This window comes from Ramularia collo-cygni, assembly GCF_900074925.1.
Source record: "Ramularia collo-cygni strain URUG2 genome assembly, contig: RCC_scaffold08, whole genome shotgun sequence".
Lineage (NCBI taxonomy): Eukaryota > Fungi > Ascomycota > Dothideomycetes > Mycosphaerellales > Mycosphaerellaceae > Ramularia > Ramularia collo-cygni.
In genome coordinates this window covers 721,372-735,606 of record NW_019716262.1, presented here as the reverse complement: position 1 = coordinate 735,606, position 14,235 = coordinate 721,372, and the positions used below count along the sequence as shown (strand labels likewise).

General features: G+C 51.0%; 7 protein-coding genes; 3 read left to right on the top strand and 4 right to left on the bottom strand.

Annotated features, from left to right (window-relative positions):
- Positions 1 to 1,239: 1,239 nt before the first annotated feature.
- RCC_05825 (uncharacterized protein) lies at positions 1,240 to 2,019 on the bottom strand (the record flags this gene model as incomplete). The annotated part of the gene is made up of 1 exon (XM_023771090.1): positions 1,240 to 2,019. One exon carries the CDS (start codon positions 2,017 to 2,019, stop codon positions 1,240 to 1,242), a length of 780 nt encoding a protein of 259 aa, XP_023626858.1.
- Positions 2,020 to 2,780: 761 nt separating this feature from the next.
- RCC_05824 (related to nonribosomal peptide synthetase MxcG (component of the myxochelin iron transport regulon)) lies at positions 2,781 to 6,555 on the bottom strand (the record flags this gene model as incomplete). XM_023771089.1 has 13 exons in its annotated part: positions 2,781 to 3,921; positions 3,975 to 4,405; positions 4,456 to 4,645; positions 4,703 to 4,788; positions 4,850 to 4,869; positions 4,926 to 5,231; positions 5,306 to 5,486; positions 5,541 to 5,561; positions 5,625 to 5,659; positions 5,715 to 5,836; positions 5,884 to 6,158; positions 6,209 to 6,231; positions 6,288 to 6,555. 13 exons carry the CDS (start codon positions 6,553 to 6,555, stop codon positions 2,781 to 2,783), a joined length of 3,099 nt encoding a protein of 1,032 aa, XP_023626857.1.
- A 758-nt stretch (positions 6,556 to 7,313) lies between these two features.
- On the bottom strand, positions 7,314 to 7,907 carry RCC_05823 (uncharacterized protein; the record flags this gene model as incomplete). XM_023771088.1 has 2 exons in its annotated part: positions 7,314 to 7,367; positions 7,428 to 7,907. The coding sequence occupies 2 exons, from the start codon at positions 7,905 to 7,907 to the stop codon at positions 7,314 to 7,316; spliced, it is 534 nt and encodes a 177-aa protein (XP_023626856.1).
- A 454-nt stretch (positions 7,908 to 8,361) lies between these two features.
- RCC_05822 (uncharacterized protein) lies at positions 8,362 to 9,067 on the top strand (the record flags this gene model as incomplete). XM_023771087.1 has 3 exons in its annotated part: positions 8,362 to 8,709; positions 8,768 to 8,877; positions 8,947 to 9,067. The coding sequence occupies 3 exons, from the start codon at positions 8,362 to 8,364 to the stop codon at positions 9,065 to 9,067; spliced, it is 579 nt and encodes a 192-aa protein (XP_023626855.1).
- Positions 9,068 to 9,720: 653 nt separating this feature from the next.
- RCC_05821 (uncharacterized protein) lies at positions 9,721 to 10,365 on the top strand (the record flags this gene model as incomplete). Its single annotated transcript, XM_023771086.1, has 1 exon — positions 9,721 to 10,365. The coding sequence occupies one exon, from the start codon at positions 9,721 to 9,723 to the stop codon at positions 10,363 to 10,365; it is 645 nt and encodes a 214-aa protein (XP_023626854.1).
- A 39-nt stretch (positions 10,366 to 10,404) lies between these two features.
- Positions 10,405 to 10,716, bottom strand: RCC_05820 (uncharacterized protein; the record flags this gene model as incomplete). XM_023771085.1 has 2 exons in its annotated part: positions 10,405 to 10,605; positions 10,660 to 10,716. The coding sequence occupies 2 exons, from the start codon at positions 10,714 to 10,716 to the stop codon at positions 10,405 to 10,407; spliced, it is 258 nt and encodes an 85-aa protein (XP_023626853.1).
- Positions 10,717 to 11,128: 412 nt separating this feature from the next.
- Positions 11,129 to 13,390, top strand: RCC_05819 (related to fatty acid elongation protein; the record flags this gene model as incomplete). XM_023771084.1 has 3 exons in its annotated part: positions 11,129 to 11,911; positions 11,964 to 13,166; positions 13,265 to 13,390. 3 exons carry the CDS (start codon positions 11,129 to 11,131, stop codon positions 13,388 to 13,390), a joined length of 2,112 nt encoding a protein of 703 aa, XP_023626852.1.
- Positions 13,391 to 14,235: the final 845 nt, after the last annotated feature.

The window sequence follows — 14,235 nt, the reverse complement described above, 5'->3', positions numbered from 1 at the left end:
ACATGAAATCGAGATGGCCAATTCGGAAAGGAGCGGTCTTTTGCGAATTATCGAAGACGGGAAGCGGATAGTATTCGCATCTCACGATCTTTTTCGGCTGTAACAACGCAAATGAGAAACGATATCAAACACTGATCAGGATCAGCGGATGTTCGACCAGCTCGTGAACAAAAACAAATGGAATGTTCATGATTTCCAGGGTCACCAGCGTCATCTCTGCCATAAGTATGGCGTGAACCTTCTTCGACGACTTTTAGCTCCAATCTATCTACTATCTACATCGCGGTCCTTCTTCTCCGAACACAATGTGATATAGTAAAAGATGGAAACCAAGGCGTCGTCTCTCTACAACGAAAACCATAATGCAACACACCTTTCGCCGAGTTCTGCGGACCGTCTCGAAGACGGTAAAGTTGAAGGAGTGTTTCTAAGTGAGAGGCAGCTCTTGAAAAAGCTCGAGCGGAATCTAACTCCACACGACCTATTTACATTACATTTGGCAAAGATGATGTATCGAATCCTCGAAAACTTCGCGGAATGGAAAAAGTGGTTTGTGGTTTCTCCAGCCAAGGCATAGAACGTCTTCTTATTATTAACTCATCCCAGGTACATCACCTGCCTAGTCTCCTTCACCAACGTCCTTACATGTCTTTTGTGCGGGAGGATGTTCCAGTGGAGGCGAAGGTATCAAAGCCGAGTTTTCACACCAGGTGTGGTGGCGGTTCTATAAAGGAGAATTACTACGATTGAAGAGTCTATGGGCTAGGTGGGTTTGGGTTCCTCATGACTTCTCTGCTCTTGACCTGCTGATTGTGTTCTAGAGAGAATTTCTCACAAGATGAAGATGAGCCGCATTGAGGTCAAGTAGTAGACGGGTCGTGGCGAATATTCGTACAATTGGCAACCAAAATTTGCAATTTTCGTCTTGGAAGTCTGGCTGTCACTTTTTTGGATTTCCTCGGAAGGAATTAAGTGTTTGGCAGGCTCACATTCTCTCTTGATAACTTGAATACTTTGGCTGTATTATAAGCGTGCCACTGCTGGACTTCTACCTCTACAGTCTGCTTTCGGGATCAGCGGGCCGCAAGATTTGAATCGCTAAAAGGAATTATTCTACCTTTCAATCCTGACAGCCAGTACCAGCACCACGTAACGTCCCGTCCAGGCGTCTTGGAATCAGGACTCCACAGAATGACTCCATTCGGCACATCGTCCAGCAGGCGTCCCAGCAGTCCAATTTCATTGACCAATCGCCTTTCTAGAGCCCGCTCCAGGCTGATAGATCATAATAGGCGTCTCATACGCTTTTTCCGGCTTGATATCGATCAGGACTTTTGCATGGCATGTAAATCCCTTTTTGAGGTAGAAACCATGTCCAGCCAAACTCGCCTCAAGAACAACGGGCACGCCGAGCTGATCTGATACATCCAATCCCCATTGAAGTAGCTTATTTCCAACCCCATGTCCTTTTTGCCACGCGGGATCGACGAAGAGGAATTGCAAGTGGATATTCGATCGCAGGCATTCTAGATCTTCGTAGCTTGCATGCAACACATCTATAATCTTTTTGAAAGCTCCGTAGTCAAAAATGTCGCTTTGGAAATATCGATGATGAAGGATTTCAATATCGATGAGCTGGCGTTCAATGTGTGTGAGCCAGCCACCGTCTGATTGCGACCATTCTTTTGTGAGGGGATTCTCACGACCTTGGGTCTCCCATCCTGCGAATCCCATGATTTCGGATTTCTGATTCTGCTCGGAAAGTCCTAGATCTCGTCGTTCGGCTACCATGAATCGGAATCCGGGTTGCACGAAGAATTTGCGGACGCGGTTGAGAGTAAACACGTAGAATTCCTCCGGCCTCTCCCTTCTCTCCGGAGCTGTGTGATCATGTAATTCAAACACGAGGAAATTGCGGTGGAGGATTCTGCTGATGGCTGGAATGTCATCTCGAACTGCCCATCGTAGGTAGACCTGAGGCGTGGTTTGGATTCTTTCTTTGGGGAGTTTGGAGATCATCTTTGTTGTGATGGAACCTCGTAGGGAGGAGGAGAAGACAACTTCAAGTCTTTGAATCGATGTAAGGTCAAACAGAAATGTGACATGAAAGTACAGGCATTGAGTAGTTCTAATGGAAGCAGAATTGAAGATCACATGGTATTACTCACCCCATTCCTTTCTCCAGACTCGGCGTTTTCGCGAGCGAGCGAGCGGCTTATCATCAGCCTGCACGCACCGCTGATGATAAGCCGCCCGCAACCTTTTGGCAAAATCCCGGGGACATGTGGTTTTACGGATGTCACGGCCGCTGGTCATTCGCAAAATGTCTCGTGGTGGCACAATGCAATGCCAATAATCGTGCGAACGCCGACCTGACTCCGCGGATGGAAATGGAGGGTGCTGTTTGCGGGCCGGCCGGGCGGTGTGAGTAATCCTGAGACCCTGTGATGATCCGGAGTGTACGGCGTGTGTGCGGCGTGTGCGGTACGTTTAAAACTATGGCGCGTGCGTGGAGGTGCCATTCATTATTATTCTTCTTCTTGCCCACCTCATCTGGACGGCACGTGGAGATTGTTCCACCTCCCCGGCTCCGGGTGCTGCTCCGGCAGCCATCTTCCTGTCAGTCAGATGATGATGGGAGCAAGTAACAGTGTGAGCGATGTGAAAGACTGATGGAAAGTAGATGAAAGAAGCGCAAATCCTTCCATGTATATGTACCTTATATCGAGTTTGAGGTGGAGACTGGGACTGAGGGTTCTGCTCTGAATGGAAGCACATCATCAAAACGCCCACTGCTTCGCCCAGAGTGTCATCAAATCCGGGGTAACAGCCGGCAAGTCACGGAGGGTAGCGCTTGCCTCACACGCCCGCTCAGTCGCAAACCGCTTCGGAGTACGACCTTCTCCAGCCGCAAACGCCTCAAATGTGTCCACCAACTTGATGCCGGGATTCTCCGCCATCTTCACCGCGTCTGCATTGACTGCACTTTCCTTCAAGAGCCCCAGCCATTCCTTGAACGACACCTCCTTCTTGATGCGTTCGCCGTAGAAGTCTCGCAACGCAGGCACCAGCTTTGCCCACGTGGTGATTCGAGGACATACGCCGTGGAAGTAGCCTTGCGAATCCCCCAACTCCAGCACAAACTTCGCCAGTGGGTCTACGGGACTCCAGTCAATCGCGTCACCATTCGAACCAAGCCCGTTGGGAAGAACACCCAAGTAGAGAGAGCTCTTCACAATTGTGGGCAGCCATTCATGCCGGTTCCACACTCCCTGAGTAGTTGTTGGTCCGGCAATTTGGCCCGTCCGAATGATAGTACTGGGGACTCCAGCCTCTCCGGCTGCATCTAAAATCGAGCTGGAGACGAGTTTGCTCTGCCCGTAACCTGGTTGAGCAAGTTTGAAATCTCCAAGCGGAGCCTCTGGGACTGGATCGGCGGAATCCCAGCCTCCGACTGTGCCGATGGACGAGATGAAGACAATGTTTGGCCGCTTCGCGCTGTTTGCGGAACAGTCGATGAGATGGCGGACTCCACGGACGTACGGTTCAAATGAAGTGAGTGTCCAATTGAAATTCACGGGCCACGCGTTGTGGATGATTCGGTCTGTCTCGCGCTGAATGATGGCGTATGTTGCTTCATCCAGTCCGAGCCGGTCCTGAGAGAGGTCTGCTTTGACGAAACTGACCTTACTAAAGTCGGTAGAGAGTCCCTGACTATCATTGCGTTCCTTTTGTCGTGCAGCTGCATCTTCAGTGCGGTTAATGGCGAAGATGCTCTTTATCTTGGGGTCGAGGATCATGAAATGGAGGAGGTATGAGCCCAATGCACCCGTAGTGCCGGTGACCGTGATGGTCATCTTGTCGCATCGTTTAGAGTCGGTCTTAGGAGCGGCATCGAGGGTATGGAGTCCACTGGTATACCTTGAAAATCATGTTAGCATCAGTCCGCAGCCAAGGAATGAAAGTTCACGGACTTGTCCACCATGGCTTTCATCTCTGCCTCAACAGAGACATGCTCGGCTTGGGCATCAGACGGGTTGTACAAAGCAGTGCACAGGCGCCTAGTGGTGTTAAGATTGTAAAAGGCTCGTGGCGCCACTTTCGCCTCGTCCAGTTCAAGGTCCGACTGAGAAATCCCAGCTTTGAGAATCCTCGACAGAGTGAGCACTTGCAGCGAATTCATGCCAAGCTCAAAAAAGTCCGAGTCTGCCTCGAGATGTCCTGCTCCTTCGCCTGCAAGGGTAGTATTGAAGGMCTTGACGACGGATGCCGTGAAGGATTCCAAAGAGTCCGTATCGAAAGACTCCATCGCCGGCACGGAGCTTTCCAGCGCTTCGTAGAACTTTTCGATCTCATCCTTGTACAGAATGACGGCCGCACCGCGTTGGATCGTACCTTTACCCGCCTAAATAGGGTCAGCATTTAGAAACTGGGACGGGCGATGGGAGTACGAACACGCGGGAATGGCTTTCCTGGCGTCGTCAGCCGAATACATTGTCTTCCAATCTGTCCTTGTGTCGGAGTCGTCTGATTGACGGCGGAAACTATTGGCCACACCTCGTCGATCAACTTTTCTCCTTCTTCTGAGCTCTCTGGATCCTCGCGGGGCTCTATGATGATTGCAGCTTGAAACTTCCCGGATCCTCTGGAACTCCAATCAGTACACTCACAAAGAAATGTTACCAACACCCAGGCAACTCACACAACCAATGCACCCTTGACCTTTGGATGCCCCGAAACCTTGCCCTCGAATTCACCCGGACTCAATTTCTCGCCATTCGAAAAGACCTGAAAGCAGCAGTGTCAGAACATCTTACAACAAGCAAGATTGAGCAATGGAAATGCTGACGATGACATTGTCGGCTCTTCCTGCATTCCCGCATTAGTTTCGAAATCGCATTTACATATGATAATCATCAACGTACCAATCGTACGCCAAAGCATCGGCGTCGTGGGATGCTTTTCGAAGAGATCATTCGTCCTGTACTCGTCCAACTCTGGGAAATTCCAGAAGACGCCTTGCTTTGACCAGTCCTTCTTCCGTACGATGACCATCTCATACACTTCTCGACCCGGGACGTTAGCATCACGCCAATCGATGCCCGTATATTCGTCGTCAAATGCAAACCATGGAAACTCTTCTGGTGTGGTTTCAAGTAATCCCAGCGGTACCGTTTCAGTAGACCCAATATGATTGGCCATTTTGATGCCGGCTTCTCGGAGGAGGGTCGCTGGATGGGACGCGATAGCWCCTAGCACGGTCAGCAGAGGCTCTCGACAATACATAGTGGGTTTCGACGCTAACCGCCAGCTGTCAACGCCATTTCGAGAGGCTTCAGTAGTTCCAATGCCTCTGGAATGACGGCCAGCTCTTCGTACACTGATGGAGGTGGCATGACGGCCGTGGCGCCAGAGTAGCGGAGTCCCTCAATCACCACATCCACGGTCACTGGTCTGCCGGATGGCGGCATGCATATCACCACTTCCTTTAGCCAGCCTTGTTAGCGTTGAGTAGTCAGTTGGAGATAGCGAGAGCATACCCCGTAGACAGAGAATACAGCCTGGCAATGGCAAATCGTACTCATCAGCAATAGTATGATTATCAGAGGCAAGTAGTTACTTACACCGCAACACATTCCGGAAGCGTGGAACATAGGCACTAGTGTCATGGTAAGTAACTAGAGACAATTCGCAAGTCGATAAGTCATTCCTACTTGTCATGAACATCCTTTTCGTAGACATCATTTCTTTGAAACTCTGCTCGCGACCCTGCTTAGGTGGAGCACCATTGGAGGCGTCGCAGGCCATCAAAGCGCCATGTCGCCACGGGATGGGTCTATTGAAGGTTAGCAGATCCTCGGCAGTTGGTGATATTTTGCATACTTTGGCAATGAGGTGCTGCCGCTGGTATGCAGGATCACGGCCGTCTCCATAGCGCACTCCGAGGCCGGCTTTGACTTGAATGGATGCAAGGGAACATCCTTGGCGTTGAGGTATTGGCCCTCTTCGCTCATAAGGAAAGTTTTTACCTTAGTGCCGGTCGTCCACTTCCCCGCGGCCTGTTCGAATTCTCGAGAGTGGCAAAGGAACTGGCAGTCTGTGTCGTTGAAAAGGGATTGTTGAGCTTCGACTGCGTTGCGAGGGGAAATGTATAAAGCCTAAGAGTGTGAGAAGTGAAGCGATTCAACGATGAACAAGAGGTACATACTGTGTATCCAGCTTTTATGGCGGCTGTACCGAGAATGATTAGCGGGAGGCATGTAGCTAGATGAGCTCCAACGATTTACCAAGATAAAAGATGCAATATCTGGAATCGTTCGGACCAACGTATGCGATTGTGGTAGATCCGGTGCCTCTACCGATTCCTTTCTCCAGCTCCCACGCCATGTAATCGATTGCAGCCAGACAGCGAGCGAAGGATACGTCTTCCCAGCCCTGAGTTGAGTCCGTTGGATGTCGCGGAACGGAGATCCACGTTTTGCTGGGCTCATCATGGGCAAATCGAGTGACGACTTCGTTAAGCAGACGGTTGCCATAGTCGGGTGATTGAGTCATGGTGTATCTCTTGACGAATATTCAAAATCTACGAAGAAATTGTAGATGGGAAGAAGATGACATTKCAAGTCTTATTTGAGTTGCATCCCAAGGCGGGACAGCTTCAGCAGGTCGGAAGTCGGCGGCGCGAGTCAGTTCCGATCCCAGATGATTGATGCATTTCCTGTGAGGCGGGATCCTAATCTACCGCTTCCGAAATGCATCTGGCAGCCGGCCTTCGATCTAGGTGAGGCACGGCGAAACAATGCGCAAGATGTCAGCGCTTGGGTACTGGGACAGATCTGGAGTTGTCGAAGAGTGAGTACGGCAGTTGATGGAGTGGTAACGACATGTGCGGTTCCATTAGGCTATCTGAGGTTGAAGCATATCTGAGGGCCGGAAGGTGGGTCCGCTCATACTGGCGTCTTTGAGCTTGTCTGGGTCTGTGCGTTGTCATTCGAATACCTGCTCTGATCCTGCCGTCAGGGTCGGAGACTCGGCGCATGCTGCCCACAGCCCGGTTGTACTGAGCTCGTCATTTGTGGGATTTATGTACAAGTGAGAATCAAAGTTGGAGCTGGGAGTCAAACAAGCATTGATCGTCGCGGATCGTCTGCCGCAGAGAAGCCGCGCGGGCCGACGATGCAATCTCCGGCACAATTTTATGCGATAGACGGATGTCTGCAGGACTCTGAAGCTGCCTTCTGGCATCCCAGATTATTCGCACAGACAACGAATGACATCTTACCCTTGATATATCCGAGCAGATGGTCGGCACCTCACTTGTTCGCGTTTCGCCAGTCGCTACTCCACTCAACACCACTCCGCTTAAACTGCGATGAAGTCAGAATCGAGCACGATGACCAGAAAACGTGGATCCCGAAATCACGTACCAACTGGGTAACAGGACATCTCCTCTCCGTCTCCTTGGCAAACTTCTCGAACTCATCCTTTCCGGCATTACTCTCAACCTTTACACCCAAACTAATAGCCTTCCAGTTCGCGTTTCCTTCCTCACCCCCAACCAGAACGCTGGGATCCAGCTGGCCTCCCACTGTAACATCCCATTTGCCCAGCTCGATTCCCAGATCTTTGGCTACTATAGAACCAGTGACCTGCGTGCAAGAAGACRGCGCCGTCAAATTGAAGTGTAGAGGCGATGGAGAAGCATCTTTGCCGCCGAACGCAGGGTATGCGTCTGTATTGATTCGGTGCGAGGAGCCCTTCACAGAGACATCTTGGGAAACGCCATTTCCCACGCCGCGGACCTCAAATGGAATCGTCTGTCTTCTTGCAATCGTCGTGGTGAAAGTCCTCGCTGCGATTCTGCTTGGTTTGGCCACACGAGGGATGATAGAGCGAAGGGATGCCATGTCTGTAATGGGATTGCGGTTGAATGATCAGATACACACCTCGACTACTCATCCAAACTGCATGCTGTCCTGCTGATACTCTATGGTACATATGTATTCACACAATGTCGCGAATCTTGGGCTGCGATGGCGTGACAAGAGGGGAAGGCCGATAGAGTTCAACCTTATAGGTATGTGTGGTGTATCTGGAGGAGCGGAGCCGGCAATATCATGTCGGCCTGCCATGTGAACTTCTTGCGGTTTGAGTAAGAAATGTCCTTAACACCACCACATCGTTCTACGACGACACGAAACTAAAGGTATTTTAGTGTAGTAAGTAGCATGACGTCACTTCGTTTACCCCATCGTGAGGATGTGAGGCCGTGTTGGCCGTTTCTCCATGTGATGCCGTGTGAACTGAATACATCCATGGTCATATTTTCATTCGCATCAATCCACCGGACTCTATCGCAAGATGACAATCACTTCTGAGTTCTACTCATGGCTCACTCCCAGCAACCCGGAGACAGCTGAGCCTCCCAAGATAGGACAACCGGCACCAATCACTCCCTTGATCACACTCGAGCCGAACAAGCGCACCATCATCACCTTTCTACGACACTGCGGATGCCCATTCGCCGAGAAGACTTTTATTAGGATCCGAGAGGCAGCTAAAATCCATCGAGACATTGATTTCATTGCGGTCTCGCATTCTGCCGAAAAGGACACTCAAACTTGGCTGAGTTCTCTACCACAGCACGGAAGTGAGCCTGGAAACTTGAGGATCATCGTTGATAGCGAGAAGGAGGCCTATTCAGCATGGGTCAGTCGTTGCCGAATTTACCCTCTGTCCTATTACGCATCCTAACACTTGACCACAGGGATTGGGTGTGTCAGGCTGGGCTCACATCCTCGACCCTCGGGCGCTATCAAGTGTCTACACCCTGAGTAAGGAAGGCATATCAAATCGCCCAACGGAAAGTGGGAGCCGGTGAGTTGTAACAAACATTAATTCTATAGCACCTTAGGACATCTTCTAATAGTCTTTGGCATGGCGTAGATGGCAAACTGCAGGATCGTTTGCAGTCTCTGAAGACGGTATGATCAAGTGGGGAGGACCAGCACGGAGATCAGACGATATAGCAGACTTTGACGAGGCCGTTCAAGCGCTGGAGAAGTGATGGTGAACCTGACCGCAATGGATTCCCAGATGAATGGAGATGATGATGACGACTTAACGACTGTATAAGGACTCGACGCAGCACGTACAGAGACCCCCATTGGCTTCCTGCGAGCCAAAAAATTGGCTCTCTGGAAAGAAGTGATGCGTGAGACTGCCAGAGCATATCCAACTGCATGGGAGTTTCGAGAGTGCTGCGAAGATGCCATGAATGATAGCGGCTGACGACAAGCGACGAGGCTAATACGCAACAATATCACTGTTAAGCGAAAGAAAGTGTATGGTCTCAGCCTGAAGTGAAGCAACGCTGCAATTCTGCGCCAAGTGAAGCCGCTCACCGCCGCCCAATCCTTTGTCACGTCGAACCTCATCCTCGTCATTTTGATCTCATTATCTCATACTGTGCGTTCCCAACGCCGCATACAAAGTAAGCAGCTGATCCAGACGGGAGATGACCGCACTCCACGACATCATTTACGTCACCAGCGTGCGAGGTATGTTCCATTCGTTCCCTCTATGTGGTTACAATACAAAGCCATCCATCTCTTGACTGCCTCTCTGCGTTCTAGATATCTGCTTCGATACCTCCACATTTCTTTATCTTTTCATCGTCGCACACCAAGTTTCAAGATTCTCGCAACGCTTTACTAGATCATGTCCAGCAACGCCCCAGGAGAACAGCATGAGGTCCGACAAACGTCTTCCACCGATGATTGGCATCCCGATCCATCGAAGTCACTGCCGCTGAGTCCAGCACGCCAATCATTGATCGACGATATCATCGCCTTGTACTCATGCGAGCCTACCGTCAAACGCGTCGAGCGTTACACGCCAGATTGCGTCTACGATGATCAATTTGTCTATGCCAACGACAGATACAAGATGGCTGGCCAATGGTTCGCCCTGCCCAAGTTTTTCAAAGCCTCCAAGAACGAGGGTTACGAAATTGTCGTCAACGAGCCAAATCTCATTCAATTCAAGAACGAGCAATCGTGGACGTTCAAACTCATTCCCAAGACCGCAACGATAAACGCGCTGGTGAGCTTGAGTTTGGATCCGGCGACCGTGGACAGCGATTTCATTCAAGTGAAATATCATAAAGACCAAGCGAACGAGAAGGACTACAGTCACGAGGGCCCAGGATTCACTTTCAAGAAGTGGCAGGCTGATAACGTCAGCAAGATCATGTCGAGCGATGAGGTGGCGTATTTCGAGAAGGATAAGGGTGCTGCAAAGGAGGAAGTGAGAAAGTATGGAAGTGGCGATGTCAAGGGAGATGCGCCTGTGAAGGATCTTTGAACTGTATCTTCGCTGAAATCTTACAATAGCTCGATCTGGTCAATGCGAGCCGCTGGTATCTTTGGTATAAGTGGTTCCCGTCGTTACATTGCCTGTTTTCCCTGCATTCTCAAGCCCTTTGTTGACTTGTTCGCCAGCAGCCTTTGCGTCCGAGGAAAAGCCAGTACTCTCGTGTGTCTTTCCATCAGCGAGATTATCAGCGAAACTGTTGACATTCTTTCGAATGCCCTCGCCAAGATCCTTTGACCTGGTTAGCCAGCAGATCTCTTCATTATGTCTATTGCTATCACATACACCGATTGCCTTGAAGCCCCCTTTGATCTCATCGGCTGCCTTTTGTCCTTGTGACATCTTGTTTGAGCTGACGACTTGGGAATGAAAATTGGAATGTGACCAGAAAAGTAATGCGTGATTGTGAAAGCGATGTGATGATGCTGTGTACAGTCGATTAAACTTTCCCGACGCGACCTGACGTCACTGATCCCGTCTGATCTCAAAAGCTGGTAGCCCTAGCGCGCTCCAAGGCAGGTACGAAATGTTGGGACGAGCGAAGGACGCGCCTTTCTTGTCAACTTTTACATCCTCTTCAACGACCCTCTCGACAGACGAACTTTTCAATAATTCACGACGCGGAGTGACACACCGCGACTCTTGGCGCAACTACAAAAGCGACCTTGCGCGGCCCGCGCGAGCTTGAAACAATAAGAACCTTGCATTAGAGCACTTGCGATCAACGCACCGTGACGAAGATTGTCCGCGCGCCATGGACTGGAAATTGAGCAGCGGAGATGTCGGACCGCATGTGCACCTCACCACGCCGCCTTCCTTCTCCTTTGGTTGGCCACTGACGCGTCCCAATGCGCTGCCGCCGCCCATCGGTGAGCGCACATTCCGCTCGCCATTCGGCATCGACAAGGACCTGTTCAACGCTGCACTACATCCTGCAGTTCCCATTACCATTGCGAGCATATACGTCGTCAGCGTTCTCTACCTCAACGCCTACAATGAGCGTCGCGACCACAAGCCATGGGCCATATCCAGGTCACCGCTGTTCAAGCGCTTCGTCGTTGCCCACAATGCTTTGCTTACAATTTACTCCGCCGCTACCTTTTTCGCCATGCTTCGCGCCGCTATCCAGGTATGGCCCGAAGCCGGTAGCAACACAGGCCTAGCCGGAGTCGCCGATGCCTTTTGCAAGATTCACGGTCCGCGAGGACTTGGTGACGCTGCTACGTACAATGCAACAGTCAACATCTGGGAGGTGAAGAACACTGCTATCAAGCTGGGGTATGATGGTAACCCAGACCCCATGGATGTGGGCCGCCTGTGGAATGAGGGTTTGGCCTTCTGGGGCTGGATGTTCTACGTCAGCAAGTTCTACGAGGTCTTGGACACTTTGATCATTCTTTCCAAGGGCAAGCGCAGCGCGACTCTGCAGACATATCATCATGCTGGAGCCATGCTGTGCATGTGGGCTGGCATTCGCTACATGAGTCCCCCCATCTGGATGTTTGTATTCGTCAATTCGTTCATTCACGGTTTGATGGTAAGTCGCTGATGACATCCGAACAATTGACCGGGAGCTGACCAAGCTAAAGTACACTTACTTCACGATAAGTGCTGTTGGAATTCGCGTTCCAACCCCTCTCAAGCGACTTCTAACCACGATGCAAATCGCCCAATTCATCTGGGGAGCCTCCTACGCCGCCGCTCATCTCTTCATCAAATATGATGTGCCAATCGCCACACCGTACCAGGTAGCCTCTGTCGTAAAAGCCGCGGTATCCAGTGTCAGCTCTGCTGCTTCTGCGGCCTCCTCGACGGCGTCCAAAGTGATCGAATCGCCAGCTGCTTCTGGAACGCTGCTCGCTCTCGCCAAGAAGATCATCTTGCGGGCCATCGGAGAAGAGGGCATTGCAGAGCACGTAACGAACAAACAGGGCGAGCCACTCAACGAGATCATTCATGAACAGATCCAGGCGTTTAATGAGCGTACGGAGCCTTCGTATGAGACAAAGTGGCGTACAGAATTGACCAAAGTCAACTGCATTGATACTTCGGGCGAAGCTTTTGCCATCTACCTAAACCTTTTCTACCTTGCACCCCTAACCTGGCTCTTTGGACGATTCTTTGTCCGCGCGTACACCAACTATGGTAAGCCTCGCAACATCAGACAAGCTGCTAAGCAGACACGGGATTCTGGCAAAGAAGCGAAGATTAAGACCGAGGAAAAGATTGAACAGACCGGCCGAAGAGCGGAGGACAAGATCTCCAAGCTCGAAGATGAGATTCTCCGCAAAGACATGAAGGCGTTGAAAGATGGCACGCTAAAGGAGGCGAGGTCTGTCCAGCAGAAGGCTGGCGAACTATCGGAGAAGGCTCAGACGAAGGCCAAAGATCTTTCGCAGAAGGCGCAAAAGAAGACGCAAGATCTGTCAGAGAAGTCCAAGAAGTCGATCAACAACGGAGCCGAGAGCCTGAAAGAGAAGTCGCAAGAGCTGGCAGATGCGTCTATGATCAAGTCTGAGTCCAGMGATGCGAGCGAGTCTGCCCAAACGCAGGAGAAGGTTCTAGCAGACTCACAAGCTGCACGGCCAGGTTTCAAAGCAGAAGAAGACTTGAATGCGAGCGCGCTCACTTCTGGTTCTGATCCTGCAACCGAGTCTGCTTCCAAGCAAGACGACATCATGCAGGCCAGTCAAGATCTGCGACCAGGCGTCAAGGCTGAGTATAGCATGACAGAGTCTAGCGACTCCATCCCCTGGTTCCCGCGTAAAGAAGACGAGGACACGGACGCTATGGTAAGTATTCAATCCCCCAAAAGCAGACAGCGGAACACGCTTGACGTGGACGTGAGCGTGAAATGCGATATGCGAGTACCGAAACTGACAGAGACCAGGGCAAATCTGGAGCCATTGTGGACTTCACAGCGGAGAAGGCCGCGGATGTAGTGGCAAAAGCGAGGGACGCTGGAGAGGATGTCCAGCAAGCCGTGGAGGAATCTGTCAAGCAAGCTGAACGCTGACGATCTCATTCAATGTGCACAGCGATTGGTGGGCGTCCACCGTTGAAGGAATCAAGTGCAGTTGATTGATGGTTTCGATTTTGAGCGCGGAGCTTGGGGGGAATGGACCTGTCGTTTTGTGCACATGCGCACTGGAATGATAGATTATTCGAATGTAATGCTAATGTGCCTTTAACATCAGCCCGCGATCCCGCAACTTTGGCGCCGGGCCGCGAGGTATCCACATACCATTTTCCAGGGGTACTTCGGCCTCCTGAGTCTCGTCTGTCGCAAGCACGGTCCGAAGCGACGATCTGACAAGCTGCTTGGACCGAACGCCTCCTTCGAAACCCATTTCGCGATTGGCCAACGAAGGGTGGCATTCACTGGACGTTCCTCTGCAAGACACATCATCCATTGGAAGATATCCATCGCAGAAGTCAACGCAGCGCCCGTACCTGACGGATACGAGTAGGATGCTTTGGCTGTGCTATACCATGATGACTGGTTACAGTGACGAAAACGCCGTCCATCTGAATACGCGCCAATCCCCCTCTTTTCAACTCTTGTACAACGCACGGACTGCTGTCGCGATTTTGGTAGCGCAAAACCGACCACCGTTGTGACACTAGCAGTGAGAATCCGACCACCGACTCAACATTGGCGGCGCGGATCCGACCACCTATCGCGAGGCGCGAGCCTCTAGTTGATATTTCGCAATGTCGAACCTTGAGTGGATGTAAAACGCGGTTCAAGATACCGTCGCTGATTGCTGATTTGCTCCAGCAGCTTAGGATGCAGTGGTATGTCTTCGAAACCTGATCATTTACTTCTATGCTCAATACTCCACATTGCTCATTTGCACG